The sequence below is a fragment of the Nerophis lumbriciformis genome, linkage group LG25, assembly GCF_033978685.3.
Source record: "Nerophis lumbriciformis linkage group LG25, RoL_Nlum_v2.1, whole genome shotgun sequence".
Classification (NCBI taxonomy): domain Eukaryota; kingdom Metazoa; phylum Chordata; class Actinopteri; order Syngnathiformes; family Syngnathidae; genus Nerophis; species Nerophis lumbriciformis.
The window spans coordinates 23,417,874-23,437,654 of record NC_084572.2 but is presented as its reverse complement, the minus strand read 5'-3'; the positions used below and the strand labels follow the sequence as shown (position 1 = coordinate 23,437,654).

The 19,781-nt window shown below is 41.1% G+C and overlaps 1 protein-coding gene across 2 annotated transcripts in view; it reads right to left on the bottom strand.

Annotated features, from left to right (window-relative positions):
- Positions 1-55: 55 nt before the first annotated feature.
- Positions 56-19,781, bottom strand: part of pkn1a (protein kinase N1a) — an 81,067-nt gene continuing 61,341 nt past the window's right edge. For both annotated transcript variants that reach the window (XM_061983961.1, XM_061983960.2), the window contains exons 9-23: positions 15,259-15,368; positions 15,032-15,175; positions 14,879-14,954; positions 13,005-13,140; positions 12,663-12,747; positions 8,561-8,640; positions 6,814-6,889; positions 6,645-6,736; positions 6,306-6,482; positions 5,032-5,094; positions 4,754-4,830; positions 4,533-4,675; positions 4,306-4,413; positions 3,805-3,885; positions 56-1,011 (exon numbers count right to left, since the gene is read on the bottom strand). In XM_061983961.1, coding sequence (XP_061839945.1) covers positions 808-1,011; positions 3,805-3,885; positions 4,306-4,413; positions 4,533-4,675; positions 4,754-4,830; positions 5,032-5,094; positions 6,306-6,482; positions 6,645-6,736; positions 6,814-6,889; positions 8,561-8,640; positions 12,663-12,747; positions 13,005-13,140; positions 14,879-14,954; positions 15,032-15,175; positions 15,259-15,368 — 1,652 coding nt within the window. In that variant the 3' untranslated portion in view covers positions 56-807. The remainder of the gene's footprint in view (positions 1,012-3,804; positions 3,886-4,305; positions 4,414-4,532; positions 4,676-4,753; positions 4,831-5,031; positions 5,095-6,305; positions 6,483-6,644; positions 6,737-6,813; positions 6,890-8,560; positions 8,641-12,662; positions 12,748-13,004; positions 13,141-14,878; positions 14,955-15,031; positions 15,176-15,258; positions 15,369-19,781) is intronic.

The following is a 19,781-nucleotide window of genomic DNA, read 5'->3' as shown; positions in this document are numbered from 1 at the left end:
AACTGTCGGCAAAACGTCACTTTCAAGCAGCACGTGGATGATGTCCGGCCAAGTCTCAAGTGTTTTTTTTTTTTAATGACAAAACAAAAACAATACTTACAGACCACAGAGCTGTTGTGCTGATATTTGTGGTGTGTGTGTGTGTGTGCGTTGTATGAACTAACAGCGCACACTTTATGTATTGCAATCGTAATGTATCCAACTGTGCGGGGCTGCGACTGTCGAAAGTCTGGTTTGTAAAGTACTGCTGTAAAACTGTCACATTGTCAACATCCACACAGCATAAATAAGAAGCAATTGCCGTGATGTAAGACAGTGGTCGTTTACCCTATGGTCAACTCCAACTCTGTGTCACATCAGCATCATGAGAGTAATTCACTCTGCAGGTCATCTTTTCTTTCTTTAAAAAGAACAGTGGAGAGTATGTGTGCAGCTCTTGACTTGTCACTCTTCCGGCTGCTCTATGCAAAGTTACAACATAAAAACATTGTTTTTGTCCATGGGTCTGATACGAGTACAAATATAAGGCATCGATACAAGAGGCAGTGAGCGGAGTCCAACCGTCGACAGTACAGGGACGGCGAGCTCCTCTCACTGAACTGTCCCTCCAATAATTTACCAGATTATCCTTCAGTCTGCATCTTTTAAAAGCATGCAAACACAGAAAACTAACTTCAGTGTCTTCCACATTCATTCACAGTGTAATTAAACAATCATACGGGACCGTGGCGCGCACACAAAATTGTTTGTGAGGCATTTCAGTACGTAACATTCCCGGCAGAGCCAAAAAGAGGAAAAAGCCCACTACTAGCAGAGGTCAGAGACGTAGTCAAAGTCCAGGAAGCTGTCCTGGTCCTTGCGTGTGAGCACGCGAGGCTCTCGTGGAGGCGTGAGCGCGGGCTGCTCTGTGGTGAACTCCTCGTCGAAGTTACTGACGTCCTCCTTACCGCCGATGGAGGGGACGAAGGGAGGCGGCGCCTTCCTTTGGAGCAGCGCTTCCCAGTCCACGTTCTGGAAAAACAGCAACAACTTAATTCAAGATATAATACGAAAAAGTGTAGAGCAGAGGTGTCCAATGTGCGGTCCCGCAGCTCGGGATTTGTTGACCCGCAACTTGTGGTTGAAAAACAACAGTAAAAATGTAAGAAAAAAGAGCAAAAAGATGCAATGTAATGAGGAAAAAAAACATAAAATTCAATGCAAAATTTGAAACAAAGTCTAAATAATTTTTTATGAAAATAAAAAAAACACTAAAATGTTACAAACAGACATTATATATTAAAAAGTAGTGTCAGCTTTTTGTTCTGAGTGGAAATTGTATTATTATTAGTTGAGTTTGTATTTATTTCGAACATGCATGCATACAACATGATACATCACAATTTCCAGTTTCTCTATTGAACATGTTTGAAAAGGAGTAGGAAGAAGCAGAGCTTATTTAATCCTACCCCTTTTCCTTTGCATAGCAGTTGCTAAAACTTTTGTTCACTTCCTGTTTTCAATTTATTCACAATATCCTCCATAAGTAATAAAAATAAAAATAAATAAATGGTGAAGTAAGTTACATGTCATATGGTGAGATAAGTAAGATTATCTAGAAAATGAATGGATGGATGAAATAAATTCAGAATGTTTATCATGGTTCTTCTTAGTAGGTTCTTAGTAGGGATGTAACAATATCAAAATCTCAAGGTGTGATATTATCAGAGTAATAAGGCCGCGGTACAAAAAAAGACGGAAAAATGCCATAATGTGTAAAATGAAGTGGCAGGAATGTTTAGGATATTCACACAATATACACACATACATATATATATATATATATATATATATACATATACATACATATACACACACACACACACACACACACACACACACACACACACACACACACACACACACACACATATATATATATATATAAATATATATATATTTATATATGTATATATATATATATTTATATATACATTTATTTATATATATATATATATATATATACATATATAATATATATATACATATATAAATATATATATATACATATATAAATATATATATATTTATATATACATATATTTATATATACATATAAGTATATATGTATATATTTATATATACATATATATATATATATATATAAGTATATACAGTATATATACATATATATATATATATACACACACACACATACATACATACAGTACAGGCCAAATATATATATATATATATATATATATATATATAATATAAATATATATTACTACATACTATATTGATATAATGGATATATAATTAATAATCAATATGATTTACCGTATTTAGGTAATTTAATCATTGATCGATCAATCATCGGCACTGACTTCCTCCGCGCATTGATTTCCATTTCCATAGCAGCGCACGTCCGACTTTTGGCAACAAATGTGTGTTCCTACTTCCGGAAACAAACGCAAGTGAGTTGTAATCATGGCAGATTTGGTAATAGACAACTAAGACGACTATTTTTGGATAATGAGGATTCCCAACCTTATCTTTTTGAAGCTGAACATACTGAGGATGAACTACTGCTTAAAGAAGCGAGCACAAAGGAAGGGTGAGACGTTGGAGCAGATGGAAGCCAAGAGAGTGAGGTGAAAGTGATTTTGACAATATAAATGTGGAATTTGAAGAAGAGCTATTTTGACATAAATGAAGTGCTTACCCAAATAAATCGAAAAAAACTTCCCCGGCCAGCTGGACCAAACAGACATCTGTCCATCGAGTGAATCACTTTAATATTGCTATTGATACACGCAGCACATTGTGCGTGTTAGTAAAACTACAGTACATACACTGTATGGCTAACTGTGTAGAAACAGAACTTGGAATGTTGGCTAACACTTTACAGACACTGTAATATGATTATTCATGTTTTGCAGTCAGTACATATTGGTGTCCTAAAGCATTGTGATGTGTAATACAAACTCAAACGCGTTTCGTGCTGTCGTAGAAGCGAGCATAGTTAGCTTTTACGGCTAATAACCGAAGCCTAGCAATGTGTAACTACGCTAGAAAATGAGTTTTACAAAACAACGTCGCTACAGCTTGGTTATTATACAGGTTCCATCCATTTTCTACTGCTTGTCCCTCTCGGGTAACGGGGGTGACTGGAGCCTATGTCAGCTGCATTCGGGCGGAAGGCGGGGTACACACTGGACAAGTCGCCACTTCATCGCAGGGCCAACACAGATAGACAGACAACATTCACACACTAGGGCCAATTTAGTGTTGCCATCAACCTATCCCCAGGCGCATGTCATTGGAGGTGGGAGGAAACCGGAGTACCCGGAGGGAACCCACGCAGTCACGGGGAGAGCATGCAAACTCCACACAGAAAGATCCGAGCCCGAAGATCGAACCCAGGACCTTCTTATTGTGAGGCACACGCACTAACCCCTGTTCGACCGTGCTGCCTATTATACAGGTTACGGAACATAAATTAAGTATTGTTGACAGTTTTTTAATGCATTTTTGAAGTGTTTTATAGGAAGAATTTATTGCTCCCATTAGCTGCATTGCTAGCCACTAAGAACAAGCCAATTTCTACATGTTAAAATACAAAAAAAAAAAAAAAACTTTTGTCTTCTTGTCTCTCATAAGTATTGTGAACGATAGGCAAAAAAAAAGAAAAAAGTGCAGTTCCCCTTTAAGTCGTCAAAGCTAGCAAGCCTTTGCTGAGTTCTGCGCTCTACTGAGTGTTATTGTTTGTTCATTTGTTATTTCTTTAAAAAGAATAGAAACAGAAATAGGCAGGTTTCTTACTCTGAAAAATGGCTGCTTCTTCACCTCCTCTGCATCCTTCTCGCCAGAGCCCAATCGCCTCTCTGGGTTTCTCCTCAGCAGCTGCTCACCATTACACACAAAGACACAGAAGATACATATTTAATAACAAGATAACCTTCTCAGTGGCCTAGTGGTTAGAGTGTCCGCCCTGAGATCGGCAGGTTGTGAGTTCAAACCCCGGCCGAGTCATACCAAAGACTATAAAAATGGAACCCATTACCTCCCTGCTTTTGCACTCAGCATCAACGGTTGGAATTGGGGGTTAAATCACCAAAAATTATTCGCGGGCGCGGCACCGCTGCTGCCCACTGCTCCCCTCACCTCCCAGGGGGTGAACAAGGGGATGGGTCAAACGCAGAGGACAAATTTCACCACACCTAGTGTGTGTGTGACAATCATCGGTACTTTAACTTTAACTTTAAATTATTTCATTAGCGCTTGTGAGGTAGTGTGAGTAACCATATGTGTGTGTATTCTCACCCGTCTCATGATACCAATGGCCTCAGTTGAGAGGAATCGCGGGTAGCGGACTTCATCATTCACAATGCTGTCAAACACCTCCTCTTCATCATCCCCAGGGAAAGGTGACTACAGACACATGCATTGAGCAACTTGTTATCCATAAGATATTGCATTGCTTTATTAAATTGACGCCAAATGCCTTGTCATATGGTTTAGCAGCTTGTGTGTGTCTGGAGGATTCTCACCTCTCCCACCAACATCTCATAGATAAGTACACCAAGGCCCCACCAGTCTACTGCCCTGGTATAGGATGTATCTGTTAGGACCTCAGGGGCCAAAAACTCTGGCGTTCCACAGAAGGTGCTGGTGCGGTCCCCAAAGCCCATGCCTGTATGCCAGAGAAAGGATGTCACCACATGTGACCCAGATCCAACATGGACGCCATCTGTTAGCGCTCAATATTCACCTTCTTTACACAATCCAAAGTCAGCAATCTTCACGTAACCATCTGTGTCGAGCAGAAGGTTGTCGAGCTTTAGATCTCTGGAACATAGCATGTGCGAAATATGATGAATACACAGGATTACAATGCTCAACTCAATGCATCTTGTGTTTTATGATTGGTAGCGTGTGATTATTCATCTTTTTATCCATGACAAAACATACATTTGCCACATGAGCCATTGATATCTGATACATGAGTCTGTTCGTGTGTACCTACTGATCAGTCCAGCAACCACTCACCTGTACACAATCTTATGATCGTGGAGGAACTGAAGTCCAAGAACTACACAAGCGGCATAAAACCTGAATTTAAACAAGAAAAACCCACAAGATTAGTAACCTGAACTTCAATATAATCCTCAGTGACATGGATATGTTTTAAATATACTGTATCTGCTGGTAGCTTTCATACAAATGCAAACAGGTCACTTGAAATGCTGCAAACTTAAAAAAATAAATGTCAACATTAGTGTGGTTTTCTACCTCCATTGTGCGCCTTTAAGATAAGACATTTTTTTAAATATAATTTTATACAATGTGGTGTGAAGTATGAATGAAATATAAAGTTAAAGTACCAATGATTGTCACACACACACTAGGTGTGGTGAAATTTGTCCTCTGCATTTGACCCATCCCCTTGATCACCCCCTGGGAGGTGAGGGGAGCAGTGGGCAGCAGCGGTGGCCGCGCCCGGGAATCCTTTTTGGTGATTTAACCCCCAATTCCAACCCTTGATGCTGAGTGCCAAGCAAGGAGGTAATGGGTCCCATTTTTATAGTCTTTGGAATGACTCGGCCGGGGTTTGAACTCACGACCTACCAATCTCAGGGCGGACACTCTAACCACTAGGCCACTGAGTAGGTCATATAATTTAATTTCTTAATTTTTTTCATTTTATACACTTCCTATAGGTCCCGTTTCACTTTATGCTTTAAATTTGTTGGGGACGATTTATTTTTTATTTTTTTGTCATAAATAAATACATGATTGGGGACGATTTATTTTTTATTTTTTTGTCATAAATAAATACAATCATGTGTGCTTACGGACTGTATCCCTGCAGACTGTATTGATCTATATTGATATATAATGTAGGAACCAGAAATATTAATAACAGAAAGAAACAACCCTTTTGTGCGAATGAGTGTAAATGGGGGAGGGAGGTTTTTTGGGTTGGTGCACTAATTGTAAGTGTATCTTGCGTTTTTTATGTTGATTTAATAAAAAATAAAAAAATTTAAAAAAATTAAAAAAATTATTGTGCGGCCCGGTACCAATCGATCCACGGACCGGTACCGGGCCGTGGCCCGGTGGTTGGGGACAACACGTGTGTACATGATAAAAACAGCACCCACTGTTTTTTTTTTACTGTAGAATTCTGGCGTCTGAGCAGCCCGTTTTTTCCGGTACAATCTACAGTTGTTTTTACAGTGAATTACTGTAAATAGAAAATCTATACCAATATTATTTTTAACGGTACAATTCTGGCGACTTTCACAAAACTTCACACATACACAGCTCGAGGCTCGGTGAAGACATCTGTGTGTATGTGCATCATCAGGTCTCCTCCTGCCGTGTACTCCATGACGAAACACACATGCTCTGCCGTCTGGAAGCACGCAAAGAGGTTGACCAGGAAGGGATGGTGTGACAGGTTGACGATCTCAAAGATGCGTTTTTCACACATTAGACTAGACGGAAAAAAAGGGAACGACACACAATTACAGGGGAAGATTAAAGGACGCATCGTGATGACTGCCAATCAAAGCATAGCTGCAGATTATGTTACACAATACAATAAAATGCATTCATGTTGAAAATTTTTTTCTCAACAATAAGTGCATAAACAATACCTTTCGACTTCATCGCGAGCTATAATATCTCCTTTCTTCAAAGCTTTAATGGCGAACATGGTGCCTGTCTTCTTGTATTCACATAACAAAACCTGCAGACAAAAAGCACACAATATTTCAATTAAAGACATATTCTCGTTTCTCGACATTTGTAATAAAACAACAGTACCTTGCCGAAATGGCCTCGGCCTAACACAGCAATCAGCCGGAAGTCTTGGAGCGACAGAGGGCCTTTCCTCTGCTTACTGGAGATACAAAATGGATGGATGGTTGTGGCACAAGTTTAGTTTCATTTAAAACATTTTTATTAGAAATAACATATTGAATGCTTTGGATGCTATTCTCTATGTACATGCACCGGCCTCTTCATTAAGTACACCAGCATAGGAGAGCCAACATGAAAATTGCCTTTACGAAGTGAGAAATATACGTATGGTTGTAGATGACCACAATGAATCCCAGCAGGCAGCATCGATTGTTTATGTATATGTACAATAAAAGCTGCTTAGCAGACAGCTATAGTAAGGTCAGCTATAAAAAAAAACGTGTGGACTTATGATGACATTGCACCGCAAGCATAGTTGACTTGTTTAAGACTTAAAGGGGAACTGCACTTTTTGGGGGAATTTTGCCTATTGTTCACAATCATTAAAAGACAAAAGTTTTTTGTTTTTTTTTGCATTTTAACATGTAAAACTTGGCTCGTTCTTGGTGGCTAGCAATGCAGCTAATAATGGGAGTAATCAATTCTACCTCTAATTCACTTTAAAAATGCATTCAAAATCTGTCTTCATCTTAAAATACTTCATTTATGTTCAGTAACCTGTATAATAACCAAGCTTAGCTATATTGTTATTGTAAGAGCGAACACTGAAGAACTATTTTTTTAGCGTAGTAACACATCAGCATGCTTCGATATTGACTAATAAAGCTAACTACGGAAAGAGATAAGGTAGCTTCTACGACAACACGAAAGGCGATTGAGTTTGTAATGCATAACACTGCGATAGGATCTGTACTGATTGAAAAACATGAACAATCATGTTACAGTATCTGTGAAGTATTAACCCACATTTCATGTTTTGTTTGCTAGCCAGACAGCCTATGTACAGTAGTACGTCTCACTCTTCCTTCACACTTGTTTCTATAAGCAGTAGTTCATCCTCAGTATATTCAGCTTAAAAAAGATAAGGTTGTGAATCTTCATTTGTCCAAAAATGTATTAATTGTCTATTAACAAGTCTGCCATGATTAAAACACACTTGCTTTGGTTTCCGGAAGTAGGAACACACATTTATAGGCCGGAAGTCAGAAGTGCGCTGCTGTGGAAACGGACATCAATGCACGGAAGAAATCGGTCCCGCCATTGAATAAAATTACCAAAATACGGTACATATTGTACATATTACATATTATTATAAATGCGTCTGTTACTACATTACATATATACTTGCAGTTTGTATACAAAACGTTGATGGAGGGTTTTGAAGTTGTTTAAGAGGGCCTTTAAGGCTACAACGGTGACTCCAATGAGCCGCATCTTGAAGCGTTTTTTTTTAATCATCTTTAAAATCCTAAAAAAAAAAGACGTGTGTTCTTGTCTGTCATAATTGTGAATGAGAGGCAAAATTCCCAAAAAGTGCAGTTCTCCTTTAAAAGGCAGGTGTTGATAAAATACTTTCCTGAGATGTTACATTATGTTGGTGGTGCTAATAAAAATGGTATAAAAAATATCACATCTTTATTTACACCAATTAAGACTGATAAGAGTACCGATGAATACTGGTATCCATAAGGAATCATAATGATATACATCCCTACGAAGGATATAAAGGCAGTGACAAAGATGGCGGAACCCTCAAGTTTCTCCACATAGTGTCAAACAACATACTGCATTACTGCATACGAGTGTATACCTGCTGACAGACGGGGATCGGACAGGGCACTCTGGGGTGAGGTCTGAGAGGGTAAAGGGCTCGATGCCTGGCAGTCGGTCCTGGCAGGGGACGTGACAGGAGTGAGCGACAAAGGAGAAGATATAGGCGGACATACAGAGACAAAACAGAGACAAGGCAACACACAAAGTTGTAATATGGGCTGCACAGACAAGGACTGTTGTGGCACCATTTTAAAAATTGTACAGTCTATAAATATTATGATAATGTGGGCTTTCATATCAGCAGGCGCAGAATATGTACCACGAAAGTGGTATTTAATAATCTAATTGGTATGTACATACAGTATATATTTCAATGGGATGTGAGGATCTCTCTTTGATTGTTCTGAACTCCTTCTTCCATGCCAGTGTTGCACTGACTGAGCTGAACAATCATGCCTGGATGTAGCTTCTTTAAAACCAAAACTAGTTGAGTGAATAAACAGTGCCTTCGCTGGTTGCAGCCCAGTTGTGCACTCAATTACTGTACTTCAGAACACGATCAATTAATTCCACAAATTTGAAACATTCCTTAATCGTTAAAGGGATCATTAAGCCGTCCCTTGTCGTAGTTGCAACCTAAAGGGATTGAAGTTGCTTTCTAGATTTTACTTATGGCTTGACCAGATTTCTCGCCAACAATAAAAAAACTTTGTTTAATAAAGCAGCTATCCATCCATCCATCCATCTTCTTCCGCTTATCCGAGGTCGGGTCGTGGGGGCAGCAGCCTAAGCAGGGAAGCCCAGACTTCCCTCTCCCCAGCCACTTCGTCCAGCTCCTCCCGGGGGACCCCGAGGCGTTCCCAGGCCAGCCGGGAGACATAGTCTTCCCAACGTGTCCTGCGTCTTCCCCGCGGCCTCCTACCGGTCGGACGTGCCCTAAACACCTCCCTAGGGAGGCGTTCGGGTGGCATCCTGACCAGATGCCCGAACCACCTCATCTGGCTCCTCTCGATGTGGAGGAGCAGCGGATTTACTTTGAGCTCCTCCCGGATGGCAGAGCTTCTCACCCTATCTCTAAGGGAGAGCCCCGCCACCCGGCGGAGGAAACTCATTTCGGCCACTTGTACCCGTGATCTTGTCCTTTCGGTCATAACCCAAAGCTCATGACCATAGGTGAGGATGGGAACGTAGATTGACCGGTAAATTGAGAGCTTTGCCTTCCGGCTCAGCTCCTTCTTCACCACAACAGATCGATACAGCGTCCGCATTACTGAAGACGCCGCACCGATCCGCCTGTCATCTCACGATCCACTCTTCTCCCACTCGTGAACAAGACTCCGAGGTACTTGAACTCCTCCACTTGGGGCAAAATCTCCTCCCCAACCCGGAGATGGCACTCCACCCTTTTCCGGGCGAGAACCATGGACTCGGACTTGGAGGTGCTGATTCTCATCCCAGTCGCTTCACACTCGGCTGCGAACCGATCCAGTGAGAGCTGAAGATCCTGGCCAGATGAAGCCATCAGGACCACATCATCTGCAAAAAGCAGAGACCTAATCCTGCAGCCACCAAACCAGATCCCCTCAACGCCTTGACTGCGCCTAGAAATTCTGTCCATAAAAGTTATGAACAGAATCGGTGACAAAGGACAGCCTTGGCGGAGTCCAACCCTCACTGGAAACGTGTCCGACTTACTGCCGGCAATGCGGACCAAGCTCTGGCACTGAGCATACAGGGAGCGGACTGCCACAATCAGACAGTCTGATACCCCATACTCTCTGAGCACTCCCCACAGGACTTCCCGAGGGACACGGTCGAATGCCTTCTCCAAGTCCACAAAACACGTGTAGACTGGTTGGGCAAACTCCCATGCACCCTCAAGGACCCTGCCGAGAGTATAGAGCTGGTCCACAGTTCCACGACCAGGACGAAAACCACACTGTTCCTCCTGAATCCGAGGTTCGACTATCCAGCGTAGCCTCCTCTCCAGTACACCTGAATAGACCTTACCAGGAAGGCTGAGGAGTGTGATCCCCCGATAGTTAGAACACACCCTCCGGTTCCCCTTCTTAAAGAGAGAAACCACCACCCCGGTCTGCCAATCCAGAGGCACCGCCCCCGATGTCCACGCGATGCTGCAGAGTCTTGTCAACCAAGACAGCCCCACAGCATCCAGAGCCTTAAGGAACTCCGGGCGGATCTCATCTACCCCCGGGGCCTTGCCACCGAGGAGCTTTTTAACTACCTCAGCAACCTCAGCCCCAGAAATAGGAGAGTCCACCACAGACTCCCCAGGCACTGCTTCCTCAGAGGAAGACATGTTGGTGGGATTGAGGAGGTCTTCGAAGTATTCCCTCCACCGATCCACAACATCCGCAGTCGAGGTCAGCAGAACACCATCCTCGCCATACACGGTGTTGATAGTGCACTGCTTCCCCTTCCTGAGGCGGCGGATGGTGGTCCAGAATTGCTTCGAAGCCGTCCGGAAGTCGTTTTCCATGGCTTCCCCGAACTCCTCCCATGTCCGAGTTTTTGCCTCTGCGACCGCTGAAGCCGCACACCGCTTGGCCTGTCGGAACCCGTCCGCTGCCTCAGGAGTCCTATGAGCCAAAAGAACCCGATAGGACTCCTTCTTCAGCTTGACGGCATCCCTCACCGCCGGTGTCCACCAACGGGTTCTAGGATTACCGCCACGACAAGCACCAACTACCTTGCGGCCACAGCTCCAATCAGCCGCCTCGAAAAGCAGCTATGTTGGATTTAATTATCTTTTTGAAACTACTACTACTACTTAAAGTTTTTGTGTATTAAAACACGTGAAAACTTGATAGCACACACAAAGCTGATCTACTAAACTTGTTAGGAAAGGATTGTGTCCTTTTGGTGAGCAAAATAAGGAGCGCAATCTATTTAGAGTGTCTTTCTTCATGAATATGCAGAATATTTATTGATCATCAGAACGGCCACAATACGAGCAGATGCATATAAACAAAATTTAGCAAACGCTGTGTGATTTAACAAGATTAAAACTGTTCTGCGGCTGTTGCTTTGCTTCTTTATTTAGTACGTTTGAAAAGGACGTGCAGACTGACAGTGGTGCAGAAATAGCTGTGAGAAAAGAGGCGATCCCTCTGCAGCTCCGTCCTACGGATGCTCGTCAACATTTATGGACTGTCAAAAATAAAATATTAGACATGTTGCCTATTCAGCAATATAATTTTATAATTTGATAGCTGCTGGATGACTTAAGGGGCTGATTAAAACAAATTAATAAATGGTAAATGGGTTATACTTGTATAGCGCTTTTCTACCTTCAAGGTATTCAAAGCTCTTTGACATATTTCCACATTCACCCATTCACACACACATTCACACACTGATGGCGGGAGCTGCCATGCAAGGCCATAACCACGACCCTTCAGGAGCAAGGGTGAAGTGTCTTGCTCAAGGACACAACGGACGTGACAAGGTTGGTAGAAGGTGGGGATCGAACCAGGAACCCTCAGGTTGCTGGCACGGCCACTCTCCCAACCGCGCCACGCCGATTAAATTGATGTGTTTTGGTGCTTTTTTTTAATGACATTCGATTTATCATCTGTTTAAAAAAAACTTCTTGCAATATGCATTTTCTTGCATCTGAAACATTCTAGCGCATGCTCACAGTTAGTGCAAGTATCTCCCAGTGTCAAAAAGTGGGTTCCGTTGTAGATGCAGTGCAGGACTTTTTTCTAAAAAGGCCCATAAAAAGTGGTACATTTCTGCTGCATGTTTCAAAATATAGCAAAACGCCCCAGGTAGAAGCATACCATTAACGTGTAGTAAATGAGTGTTTCCATGGTGAAAGCTGCATAGTACATGCAAAAACCTCCTTTTAATAAGGTGGTCTGCACCAGACATCCATTGTACACACAGTCTTAGTAGATCACAACACGCAATTTTGTAGTTTGCGCATGTTGTTTGGCACTTGTTATTTGGCTCCTAGTACATCAGGGGCTGTTAAATTGAAGCATGAGGATCACTGTGGATTATTGGCTTTTAACTATATAATTTTTGCAGTTATTTGAGGCCCGGCTATTACATTATATGAGCCCAACCAAAAACAAAAATTTCTCCCACTCCATCTGCGCTGTTTCTCTCACCGGGGTGTGTGCTTCTGTGTCTCTCTTGTAATCGCCTTTAACCGGTGAGTCGCTATCCAGACTTAACTTCTCCATCGAGATGTCCCTAAAAAACGCCGCCACACAAGACCACAAACACAGCAGCATGGTGTGGCAGACGACGCACAAATGAACAGAAAGGAAAAGACAAGAATACAAGAGGGCAATTAGATGGTAGGGTAAGGAGAGAGGATCCTTGGATGCATCTAATTTTGTCGGGACAAAAGGAAAAACAGGTTCTGCCAGGTTTATATGGACATGAGGCTTTTCATTCCGGTTGTGTGTCTGAGTAGCAGTGCCTGCAATGTGCCAGTGTTTTCTCACCCAGTGTTGAGTGGCAGGCTGTGCGCGTTTGGACTGTAGTTTCCAGAGTTATTGACAGTGGGAATGGCGTTTCGAAGAAGCCTCACCCACGTCCCGATATCAACATTCATCTGGCGAGCTCGAAGGAAGGCCTTGCCTGGAAATACACACAGACAATGCATGTTATTCTGAATAATCATTTTTTTCCGCTTATGTAAAGGTAATATAGCTGTGAAAGTACTACATATGAATTGGTTCGTTCCACCTGGACAGCGGAAAACCTATAGCTTGGAACACTTCACTCAACACGGATGTCATAATGTCATCAAAGGTCCCCTTTGGGCATTCACACACAGCACCACCATTTTGGAACAACAATGAAGTGATAGCAGAAAGTTAGAAATATAAACAAAATCTATTTGTCGCAGCAAGTATCACGTTTACATCTCAAATGTGATACTTTATGTGAACGCACCCATGTGGTGCGTTCACAGACCCTCGATTAAATTTAGGAACAGAGGCTTCGCTAGTTTTTAAAGACAGGGGGAGACTTAATTCCCATGAGATGCACTGATAATAATACCATCATAAAATAGTGATGGTCTATTATGATTTTTATTATCCACTGATATGTTTGTCAGCTAGTCTTTACTTTGTACTCTGAAGTAATGGAAACGTAGAGTGTACAGGGTCACATTTGTGGGCCACACCTTTCTTTGCACTTCTATATATTTTTTTTAATATTTTTATATATTTACACATTGTTTTTCTTGCATGCATACATCGCACTGTATGGAATGGCCTCAATCTCATTACCCTGTGTAATGACAATAAAGCTGATTCTGATTCTGATTCTTCTGAGATTAATCACGCGATATATTTTGACCGTACAGGCTCCTTTTCCTTAACCGCAGATTGTTATTTAAAAGGCAGGAGACTGACTGGTGTGCTTGCCGGCAAATTTCGCTTCAAAATTTAGCTGAAACTTTTGAGCAATGTAATGCATTTAAGTAACACACTTAAACAATGTACCTATATGATATTCTGGCAGTAAAATCGCATTTGTGACCAAATATTGGGGTGTTTTAAAAGTTTATTTAAAGTATGCATGGGACTAATAATAACCGGTGATTAATTGTGATTACGGTAATCCAAATTCAAAAGTGTGATTATTCAGATTTTTTTTTTTTTTTTTTTTTTTTTATATATCATTTGACTGCATTAGTTTTAACTTTAATATTATCTAATCATGCAACAAACATTATATTAACATAAATTCCAAATATCTTTTGGTTAAAATAAAAAAAAATATTTAAAGGTCTGACTTATGATTTCAAAGCATGTTATCCATCAATGTGTACATAAAAAGTCTACATTAAATGCATAAGCAATAGTGTAATAATATCATGAGGTGATTACACAATAATATTCATTCATATACATTTACTGTTACAAACTGCCTTCAGAGCTGCAATGTGGCCCTCAATGAAAACACGTTTGACACCCTGCACTTGATGGTGTCGTTAGCTAAATGAATGTTATTCTACATTATTAATACTGTTAAAGGGGGTTTTCAAAGTGTGGGATGGGCTTTAAGGAGGAGGTGCAGCAGCTTGAGAAAATAAAACATGTTAAGCTATTCAGTTATGTTTAAAGGCAAAATTAATGAATGTTTAGTTCCCATGGTGAGAGTAAACTGTCTGAAGTGAGTGTTAAACCAGAAAAAAATATTCTAAAGAAAATCAGTGTATTTTTGGGATAGGCGAAGCACTAACTGCATTACATTATCACTGTGCCTAACTTTAAAATCCATAAACTGTATTTAGGTCTACGTTTTTAGGTCTAAGAGTTAAACAAGGTGACAAAACATTGTTTGTTGCTAGTCTGGTTCTCACCTTGTTGCTTAGAGAAGATCTTCTTCTGCCTCTGGAGACGAGGAACTCTCTCGATAACTGGGTTAAAGAAGGTCACCTGAAAATCCAGTTGAATTTGATGGTTAACACATTCAATAGTTTTAGACTGTGCTTTTATATACAGAGTTGTAGTACCTCAGCCAACAGCAGGCCCTGTGGTTCCAGCTCCAGCTGAACTCTGTGCTTCTGGTTGTCCAGGAACTCTTCCAGCTTCAGGTACTTGAGAGCACACACTGAGCGATAGTCCTTCCAGTACACTGCGATCTCCATCTCCCTTGACTGGTACATGCAGGAAATACATGCATCCTCTAATAACTATGTCAATGAAGTTTGATGCTTATGTGTTCTTTGTGTGTGCTGACCCTTTCTAGCTCCACAGTGAAGGTCTGGTCCCAAGCTTGCTCTCCAACTGTCTTCCAGGCTGTCTGGCCCACAACTGTGTTATCCAGCTTTAGCACAGCGCTCACCTCGGCTGCATGTGTGAGCACACAAAGCATATTTTATCGATGCAGACAGGGATGTAAATAAAATACTTTAGTTTTATCACATCCATAAAGCTTGTGGTTATTACATTGCTGTAAACTGATTCCATCTGTTTTGTTATGCACCAGCAACAAATGGCTGGGTTGCAACCACGTGATCTAAAGGCACTAAATTCCGGATTCAACTTGAGGGGGCAAACAGATTTTGTGAAAATAAATTAATGTAACAGGTCACACTTTTGCTTAAAATTGTAATTCACAGCTGAAATGGACCAAAAAGAATCGCCTGACCCTCGTGAATTCATATTCTACCGTGAGGACGACTTTCTGACTGTTGGACATTGCGGCCAAAAGCCTGACTTTTTATAAACAATTTGGTACACTTTAATTTATAAATCATACTGTTTTGTATATGACCGCTTTGTATTTAATTTACTTGTTTTTTAATAAAATAACAGTGACCAATATTGTTTATTTATTTACATGGTATCAGTGTAGAAATATAGTAAACCACTCCTCCATATGTCATCAGGCAGCTTTGTACTGCTTCCATAAATCATCACGATGGGGAATTTTAAAGTGACTCATTAGATTAGTTGATCTTATATAGCCATTATTGGTCAATAATTTTCGGCCGCTAAATTATTGTGCATCCCTATTAAGAACCTATTTGATGGTCGTTGGGCAATTTGCTTATAACATATACAAGATACTGTACAGGATTAGTTTTTGCAGTTGTTCCCTAGCTGCATTGTTTTCATATTGAGAAGTTAAGGTTTTGCTATAATGTTTGATTACAAGTTGCTTCCCTGTAATCCAGCAATATATATATATATATATATATATATATATATATATATATATATATATATATATATATATATACATATTTAGCGATGTCAATATACAGTATGTCTTTGTTATGGGATATGCAGCTGACGAGATATATTAAATTTGTGTTTATTAATACCAATTAGTGACGTTTTCCAGATGCTTAACATTTCTAACAAATCTATTCCATGTCGAAAACGGCTCACATGTAAGTATTTAGATAATAAGAAAAGTAAATAAATTAATAAACGGGTATTACAGTTTATTTCTAGTTCATATAGACATTCACAAAGTGGTCACTGAGTACTTGATCATATTCAAATGGCTCCACTTGATGAGGGCAACAGATTCAGAACAACAACTTTCTTTCTCTGCATTTTTTAAATGTTTCAACTTGTTTCCCTTTATGATGCACTATCATTTTAACAAAATCCTTATTGGAACGATTTTGACAGGCGAAAACAGAGCATGTTTGTGGCACTTTCACTCCGCTTTCACTTGACTTCTTGCTCGGAATACGCTTGTTGCGCCCCGGGTGCTTTAGTCCACGGCGACAGCAAACGAGAAGTGACGTCACTTGCAACGCAGCAATGGCCACAATGACACAAGCTGTTTGTCACTCGGCATTTATTATGGCAATATATTGCTGATTTGCATTATAAAATGATCTTAAACACCACACAAATAATCTAAAATGCTTCATAACCATGAATAATACCAATCACCATTCAAGATAATTGGGAACTAGGACATACAGTGTGTTTCAACAAATGGCAGAGTATTTTTGTGATAAGACAAATTGACTGTCAGCACATGTGACATGTTAAGAATGCCTGCAGACTCTCAGAAGGAAAACATGTCTGGTAGATTTAAAACATTGCTCAGGCAGCATCACATTTTAATGCAGATGTGCAAGAATTCAATACATGATAGGAATGTGTATTACTCCAGCTTATCATATCACATTGACATATTTTCTTAGGTTATTTGATCACAAGGTTTCTGCTATTTAGTTTCAGACACTTGAACATTTTTGAAGGCCCAATGTAGGCAAACAATTCATTTAACTTAATTTGCTATTGTCACTGTCCATTTAAATAACTTCATTTGCAAAAAAAATTACAGATTAAAACATTTGATGCATCATATATTTCCTTATTTTATTTCCGGTTTAATGGCAGTGATTCCTTTGCTAATTAAAATAAACCCAACATTCCCAGCAATTGTCCCATATATCCGGAATATTAAGGGCCTGATTTACTAAAGGTTTGCATGTGCTAAAACATGTGCAAAACTGATAGCACACACAAAGCTGATCGACGAAATATGTGCAAAGCGGATTGCGTCTGTTAAGTGTGCAGAATAAGGCGTGCAATCCCTTTTCCGTCTGTCTTCATTAAAATGCAAAATAGATGCTGATCATCAAAACGTCCACAATACTGGGAGGAGAAGATGCAAATATAATTACTTATCACACGCAATGTGACAGACGAGATGGTTCGAGAATCCTCCTTCTTAAGTGTGTGTCAACATTTTGGACTGACAGAAATAAAACATATGGGAATATCGCCTATTCAGCAACATCATTTTATAATTGTATAGCTGCTGGAGGACTTACGGGGCTGATAATAAGAAATTCAATTGATGCATTTCGGTGTCATTTAGTATTTTTCTAATGACGTACGTTTTTAGTTGTTTTTTTTGCATAGAGAATATATAATTAAAATATTTTTTATATAAAAAAAAATTCTTGACGAATATATGGCTTTACCGCAGGTCGTACTGAATTCTTACATGTTTGGTAAAGTACAAATGATTGTTGTTACGTCGGCGAAAAAGAAAAGCGCTGTGTGTATTTGTGTATGCGTGTCTATGCGTGTGTGTGCACGTGCATCCATATAGCGGCGTAATGGCTATTACCCTCGAAAATATGGCTTTACCGCGGGTCGTACAGTATTCATACATGTTTGGTGAACTTCCTTCTTGAATTTGGTATGAAATTAATATTGAGACTTATAGTCACTGCGAGACAGCACACAGTTGTAATAAATGATATTTAAAAAATAACTGTACTTAGTGTAGTGATTTCGATATCAAATTGATTTCGATGCCTATTTAATTACATTACACATATATTTAATATATATATATAAGTACTAGAGCTGCGCGGTTTGCGGGCACAACCGCAGAGTCCGCGGATTATCCGCGGATCGGGCGGATGAAATAAAAAAAAAATTAGATTTTATCCGCGGGTCGGGTCGGGTCGGGTCGGGTCGGGTCGGGCGGTTGAAATAAAAAAAAATTAGATTTTAAATAGATTCAGGCGGGTGGCAGTTAAACCAATTCGGAAATATATATACATAGTTAAATGTTGTTACCCACATACGAAAAACGAGCAGGCACCTGCTGCATATGCCACAACAGAAGAAAAAAAAAAAAAAAGAGATGGACACTTTTACGGAGCGGAGAAGGGACGCCTCGCCGGGGTCCGGGGACCCCGGCCCCTTCCCCCGAGAGGGCCCCACCAGGAGCCGTAGCTGAAGCGATCCGCGAGAAGGGCCCGACGCACGTCCAGGGTCACCACCGCGGCCACCGCACCGACACCCCGCCTCGTCCGCCTTCGCCGCGGCCGGCGTCACGCGCAGCAGGTAAGCAGCTAACCTGCCCGCCACCCTCGTGGCCGGGGGCTCGTAACAGGGGTCACTCCGCGCGCTCCGCCCGCGCAGCTTACCTGCCCGCCACCCCTGTTGCCGGGGGCGCGTAACAGGGGTCACTCCGCGCGCAGTGCGCTCACGAAAGGGGTGGGGCTCACCCTGGTTGATATAGACAGCAGGACGGTGGCCATGGAAGTCGGAACCCGCTAAGGAGTGTGTAACAACCCACCTGCCGAATCAACTAGCCCTGAAAATGGATGGCGCTGGAGCGTCGGGCCCATACCCGGCCGTCGCCGGCAGCGAGACGCGCTTGGAGGTGCGCTCAGCGCGGCTCCCATATGATTGCGCACTAGTGTGCGTCTGGGTCGTGACAGAGTGGCACGCGAATGTCTGTGCTGCATTGGATCAGTCTCCTTTCTTTAACAGGCAAAAGCTTTATAACCTCACTAATGCCTTGCATCGTCTATATTAGATATATAACAACGGGCGAGTGCGGTTCTGATCAAATGTTACATCGGGTGGATGGCGGATGGTTGACGACTTTCTGATGCGGTTGCGGATGAAATAATTGCCTATCCGCGCATCTCTAATAAGTACACATACTTCTGCACTGTATGCATATATACATTGTGTGTATAATATATGAAATATATATATATATACAGTATATACAGTACAGGCCCAAAGTTTGGACACACCTTCTCATTTCAATGAGTTTTCTTTATTTTCATGACTATTTACATAGTGGTTAGAGTGTCGGTAGGTCATGAGTTCAAACCCCGGCCAAGTCATACCAAAAACTATAAAAATGGGACCCATTACCTCCCTGCTTGGCACTCAGCATCAAGGGTTGGAATTGGGGGTTGAATCACCAAAAATTATTCCCGGGCGCGTTCACCGCTGCTGCTCACTGCTCCC